Raw genomic sequence first — 7,003 nt, 5'->3', positions numbered from 1 at the left:
AGTCATTTCTGTGATGTAATGAAGCCAACAAATGCTGATTTTTGCATTGTCTGTAACTATTACTCATCCATTCATGTGCGTACAAAATGACCATAGTACTATCACGCTATCCTGATCTCATCTTCTACCCACCGTGTATGTTCAGGGAATTACACTGTCCTGAAGCAACACTTCTATGGTGTTATGTTCTTTTCAAATGATACTGTCATTTTAAATTCATGTGTGTGTTGACTTTGCTGGGAACATGACCATTCTCTGACACTTGGCAGAGCTTTTTTGGTCACAGTGCAGTGGAGGCGCTTATGGCTGAAAGCTGCCTCATTTCCTTGGGATTGCATGGAACGTTGCAACAGCATCGACTTCCATCTACACGGCACAGAAACATGCAAAATGCCATGTTCTGCCCGTTTCAGAAGTTATTTCTCTTCCCTAATGTCATATATTTCCTCTCTTCCTCTCAGGGTGACCAAGATGACAGATCTTCCAAGCAGTACAGGACGTCAAGTCCTAGCTCTGCTGGCTCGCTGGGCTATGGCCGCTACACTCCAACCTCCCATTCTCCTCAGCATTACAGCAGACCAGGTAATTGAAAAGCGGCCTTATTTATTCTCTAGATTTTTCTGCTACTTTGTCTTATGTTGTAAGTAGGGTAAACTCTGGCAGACAGGGGTTGTAGGTGGAGTAGCATTCATTGCGGTGTTTTATTTACTGTGAACAGAGTGTCCCATGGGGAGAAAGGAAACACGTGCTTCAGGAATGAGCATCTAGGAAAATGAAAACAGGCATCTAGAAAGATTGATTTTATGTATTTGTAAACAGAAGCTAGAACAGTTTAAAGGACTTCATCCTGTTCCTATCCTCCCTGAAGCTACGCATTCAATCCACAGCTCTTTCACAGTGAGGCATGGTAGCAGTGAATGCACACAAAGCCAAGAGGGTGATCGAGTGATTTTGTATCCCTTCTTGTACTGCAGGGTTATGGTCCATGTCTCCTCTCCAACAGTGCAAGAGCTGGAGGAGTGACTAGTGGTTCTAATAGCTGGATTTTGAAGGCCAGATTGCTTTAGTTGAGAGCCTTACAGCAATGTTTATTGAGGCATTGGGTTGTAGTAGCAGCTGTGTTGGTGTTCTTGTGACACGGAGAGGAGGGATCACCTCCTTTTGATCTGTGCATGGGGGTCCCTTACAAAAGCCTATTCATGTTTGGGCACTGTACAGAATTTTATCCTTGGAAATAATCAACTAAATTGCACAAAATTCAGTCTAATTTTTCTCCACTCTATCATTTGGGTGGAAAACACAGAGCACTTATGGTGTCTTTTAATTTCATTGGGGATACATTATAATTAGAAACTAATTTGGAAAATTGGGAGTTCTTAATCTTTCCAGTGGAAATGAAAATTTTATGGGTAACAGAAACAGTTTTAACAGGAATTGAATATTTGTACTGCATAAAGTCTTTGACAAAGTGGAAATGAGATTGAGTATCAAAGATCTATTAAGGAGAGGAAAGACTAGTCTCCGCTGAAGGTTTGGCAGCTGTGTCATGCTTAAGCTTAGCTGCACACTGTTAAAACAAGGAGGAAAGACGAAAGAAATTCCAAATTGATTCTAACGTTTTACAGCTTCATTGGAAATTTAGAAGATAGTCACCGTAATTGCCACTTTTAATAATTGCCACTAGTCCTCCAAAATATGTTATCAGGACATTATTACAACAAAGCAAAGAAAGATGACTTCTGAGAACATTTTTCAAAGTACTTAATCACGTCTAACTTTCAGAGCTCAAATAACTTCAGGATGTTTCTTCAAATGCTTAAATTAGCCATGCACTTGAGTGCCCTGGTGCACTGTGAACTAAATCCTACCGGTGTGCACCGACAGCAGTGAGAACTGGACCCACTCGTAGCACAGTTCTCAGCAGAGACAAGGTTCTCCCCATTTCATTTCATTAGATCCATTATGAGCATATATCATTCCCTCTTGCAGCTTTTGAATATGCAGATATTCCCCTGAGTGCAGCTATGCTTTTTGTGGAGCCTTTTCTGGAATATTTTCTGATGCATTACATTATCAGCATTTTACATGATACTTTCTGTCTGTGGAAAGCCAGTGTCCCTTGGCCAACCACGTGGTATGGCCACTGTGATGTTTTTAGCAATAACCAGAGAAAGATGAAGTCCTAAATATAAATTATACATGTTCTCTAAGCATCAGGAGGAAAATGTTCCTGAAAAAAAGGATGGCATTGTAATTTGTGGCTTTCAGTAAGTGAACTAAATAGTTTATTTTCACTTACTCTCTGTTGCCCCCAGCTGGTACTCAGAGTCTTGGTACCAGTAGCTGCATCTCCCTGCCCCAACACCCAAGCCCTACATCTACATTCAGACATCATTACATCCCTTTCTTCAAAGGTAAGGTCCAGGAATGCAAAACCGTGCTGTGATACTGTAGACTTATTCAGATGTGTTTCACTTTTATGTCTGTGCAAGCATGGCTTCCACTTGGATAAAATTTGTCTTAATTTTGTGCAAGTGCTTTCTTGATGTACTGTGTAAGTTTTAAGAATTGAGTGGGTATGGGTTGTTTTATTTTTGCTTTTTTTCAGTGAGTGTTAAGTGTCTTTCAAAGGGGTGGAGGGAAGGAATTAGCTTTGATAATGCAAATGAAGGCAGGAAATCATTTAGAAGTCTCTTTGTTCTAAAATACAGGTTTATCTTCACCTTATTTTGGTGATGCTAAAGAAATACATTGGTTTCAAAGGGGTGGAGGGAAGGAATTAGCTTTGATAATGCAAATGAAGGCAGGAAATCATTTAGAAGTCTATTTGTTCTAAAATACAGGGTTTATCTTTACCTTATTTTGGTGATGCTAAAGAAATATAACAAGCTTATACATTGGATCCAACATTGGATGATCAGTTATCTAACCTTCTAACCTACATTTAGAGTTTCTTCCTATTATTTGTAACGTTACCAAAAATGATGCCAAATAAGCTGGTTAAAACAATACAGATGCACTGATTAGCAAATAATCCCTGCCGTATATTATAAAACAGAGTAACTGAATCTATTCTTCTTGCCATTAATTTTTTTTGCAGTGGATATTGACTTTTAATGACCTCCATGCTGCCGATGTTAGACAGTAACAAGAATGCCAAGAACCTCTGAGGCATTTTTTAGCTAGTTAGTTAAATGTCAGGAGACATTCAGCTGCCACGTGTGTCTTCCCCTGAGTCTATCCTCTCTAGTAACAATACGAGCGGGGAGAAGACAGGAATGGCAAACATTTTCAGTGCCTATTCTTTGACTCTCATGTACTGTTTGTTTTAATAAAGCAAAACTGTTCTTCTTGCCATCGTAACCATTACAGAAAAGGAAGTGACCCTCTGCAGGAACCAGACTTATGAACAGGTCTGACATGCAAACTCAGATGAATAGCAGGCGCTCATTGCCTTTGGGAAAATAACTAATGCATCTTCCCTGGGCCCTAACGTATCCAGAAACAGTTCTGCCCAAAGTCAGCTGAATTTCACTGATATAAACAGGAACAGGATCAGGCTCAAAACTCCCAAATGTGATCCCACGGAAAATTTTAGAGGACAAACATTTCTTTGAAGACTGGCACACACCCTGGTATTCCCTGAGGCATCGCTTGAACAGTTTTTTGATCTGTCCTCTAAATGTGGACGATATTATGCCACCCGATGTACTGAGTAAGCCTCTCCAGCGTGCTGCAGCGCACGATTTCACTGTTGGAAAGCTCTTACTCGAAAGCTGCCTGCAGTTGCTTAGCAGCACCCCTGCTAAAATGAATTTCTGTCCAGTGCTGCCCGCTGTTGCTCAGAGCAGCAGCAATTACTTGGTGCTGCTGTTTGGAGGAAGAAATCCTCCAGTGGCAGCTCCTTGTGCCCAAACAATTATTAGTAGTGTGATCAAAATTATAATGTTTGCAATTCTGCAGCACTTTTTTTATCAAGGAGCTAAAATATTTTGCAAGCAGTAGCTTACAGTGCCTCACAGCGCTCCTGTGGGACAGGCGAGCCTGTTTGTAGTTCTCCTATGCAGGTAATCCCGAGCCCTGCAGAGGTTGTACAGATTATCCACCATTTTACACTGGGTCAATGTCTCGGCCTGAAATGAGTCAGAAATTGTGCCTCCATCCTCTTCAAGTTCTCTGGATTCTTTTCTCTGAGTTGCAGATTGTATTTTTTCCTTATCTTGAGAAGCCTTTTGAGGGCGTCGATGTGCTATTTTTTTCTCTTCAAAGTGGTTAGTGTGGGAAGAGTAGGACTGTAGAAATAGTTGCTTTGTATCCAGACCAAGATTAATGTTGCCACTTCAGTTTTAAAAAAGTGAAATCACACTGATTTAATTTTTTTTTATATTAAATCCAAAAATAATACACTGGTTAATAATACTAGAAGTAATCTTTGTAAAACCAGCACTCCACAGTCGTCATAAAAAAATATTTCTTTAATCTTCCAGGAGACAGAAATGTTACTACCGTAGGGAAATTGGAACAGGCAGAATCTTCCTTTTGACTTCACTGAGTTTGCATCATATTCTTCCTGAGAATTGCATAGTTCATAATTTTTCCAGCAAAAAATATGATTACTGAGTTCCTGTTCTGTCTTCAGTATACTGTAGTCTAGCTCCCATGAAGCGTAATAGGATGAGCTGTTCTTTATCATGCAGACAAGCAATTTCGTTATGCTCTTTTAAGGACTTTTGTCTTCAAAATGTCTTCAAAATAAATCCTGTGACAGATTTGCTTCAAGAAAGCTTCACAGTTCATGCCCATGCGAATCATAGAGTGTGATATTCCAAGTACCTACACTTGGTGTAACTCTTCCTCTGGAGGTGATGGAGTCAGTGAGCGTACAGGCTATGCTGAGCCCTACTAAAAAAATGCTTACTTAAAATGCAGTGGAAAGTATCTTGCCTTTCTAGTGCAGGAGCATGGCTTCCAAAGCCTATTGAGTTGGCTTTGAAAGCTTGCAAAGAAAAGAATTAGTCATCAAACTTCAAAAAACTTTGTCTGGCTTAATGCACCATGTGCAGAGATATTAAAGGACCCAGTTTTGGGAGTAGTCTCTCACATCTCCCTCATTAGGCCAGTGGTATCTGTTTGTTGTTCAATCCTGAACTTAGACAGCTCTTACTGTAACTTGTTATCAAATTTCCCATCCTCCTAGATAAGATAAAAACTGCCTAGGAAGGAGATGTAAACAATATGATACTTGTCCTAACAATCCCTTGAAAAGGGAGCATGGTCTGAGCTCTGGTCAGTTGGCTCCACACACACGAGGTTAAAAGAGCAGCCTACCCTGTCAGCAGCCAAAAGACACAAGGAAGTTTTTGTGGTTGACACTCAAGTTCAAAGTAAACCTTTCCAGATTCTTTCCAAGTTAAACAAAATCCAGGGAAGGATTCATGTTTCTTTTTTTTTATTTGCTCTGCACTGACCAGTAAAGCAGACCATAGCCTGCAGCTGCTTGTGGCAGAAGACAAAAACAAAAGTCTGAAAAATCACTCTCTCTGGTGGTTTTATTTTCTCCGAGACCTTATTTGCAGTTCTTCAATGTATACCAGGCAAACCTTGGAAGAGACAAATTCTTGTCAAAGTCACATTTTAGAGGTTTTTATTATAGGCTAGGTTAAATGACTGTCTGGAGTTCCTACACATGAACTTTCTACACGGGTCTTCAGTTTACTTTATTATTAAATACTTGGTTTTGTATGCAAAATGTGAAATACAACTGCTCTTTTGTGTTTCACCAAATCGATAGCAGTTATAAATGTAATTTAAATGTGCATCAGCTTGTACGAGTGGGCTGCAAGAAGAACCTTTTCCCTCCTTTCATCCTTAATTCTTCCCTTTTGAGCAAGTTAGAGGTGATGGCTTTGCAAAATGCTTCACCCAGGTGATCTTTGCATTGAGCAGTTCATGGATTTGCTGTCCCCGGGTACTTGTGCTTGCATCCTGTTTTCTTACAACTTTATTCCTTTTAATCAATGCTTCCTCTTGATTCCTCGCTGACACCCTACCCTATCCCTGAAGAATGACGCCCTACGTGTGTATGATGCCGGCATACACCTTGGGGTCACTGTTCAATGAAGTAATTATTCATGCAAGTCATATATGAATATGAGTTTTTAATAATACGCTAATTTTAAGTAAATGAGGAATTAATACACTGTGAAAATCACTTGAAAACTTTCCTCTTCATTTTTAAGAAAAAAATTCCAATAGTAACATCACTTTGGGATGAAGATTTTTAAGGTTATTGGAGTTGTAAAGTACCTTACTCAAATAAGTGTCTACCACTGCTCTTTGTGTTCAAAGTTGGAGTGACATTAAGGCTCTTCCATTTAGTAGGGATGGCCAAACATCTCGGCAGCAAGCAGCAGAGAAAGAGGCAATTAATAAATGTGCAGTGAAAACCTGTCAGCACTTCTTTCCTTCCAAGAGCAAACTGGGAATGAAGAAACTGAATAACTGTCTGGTTCCTTCTGAAGACAACTTGACTGCAAGCTGGTGGTGAAACACCAGATTTTTAGTAATGCCATAATTCTTCCCTTACTTTTCGGAAGGACCGTAGGCTATTGGCACGTGCAGTTGCAATTTCAATTTCTCAACTGCTCTGACTACATTTTTTCAAGGAGAAATCACTGTTATTGAGTACATACTGGTAAAGGCTGAATAGTTTTAGTTTTTCACCAACTGTGAAAATAATAGACACAAATTTAGAACAGATCAGTTAGTGTATCATCATGACATACACAGCACGCTCTTCTGACCTCATCTGGCCTGCGTCTGCTCCCATTGAACTCAGTGGCACTACCCAGTTGACTTCAGTGCTGCAGGGGGGTTGGACTAAATGACCTTTAAAGGTCCCTTCCAACTCAAACTACTTTATGATTCTACGTCAAGACTGGCTTTGGCGACAGACTGATGACCATGCATTCACTGCATGTCAACAGAGGCAAGGGGTCAGCAG

The 7,003-nt window shown here is 40.1% G+C and overlaps 1 protein-coding gene across 1 annotated transcript in view; it reads left to right on the top strand.

Annotated features, from left to right (window-relative positions):
* Nucleotides 1-461: 461 nt before the first annotated feature.
* Nucleotides 462-7,003, top strand: part of LOC104627886 (actin-binding LIM protein 2-like) — a gene marked incomplete at its 5' end in the record, with an annotated part of 38,944 nt that continues 32,402 nt past the window's right edge. The window contains 2 exons of the mRNA XM_010296281.1: nt 462-582; nt 2,316-2,414. Of these exons, the coding sequence (XP_010294583.1) occupies nt 462-582; nt 2,316-2,414 (220 nt within the window). The remainder of the gene's footprint in view (nt 583-2,315; nt 2,415-7,003) is intronic.

This window comes from Phaethon lepturus, unplaced genomic scaffold (genome assembly GCF_000687285.1).
Source record: "Phaethon lepturus isolate BGI_N335 unplaced genomic scaffold, ASM68728v1 scaffold14431, whole genome shotgun sequence".
NCBI classification, from domain to species: Eukaryota; Metazoa; Chordata; class Aves; order Phaethontiformes; family Phaethontidae; genus Phaethon; species Phaethon lepturus.
This window is presented reverse-complemented; position numbering and strand designations above follow the sequence as displayed.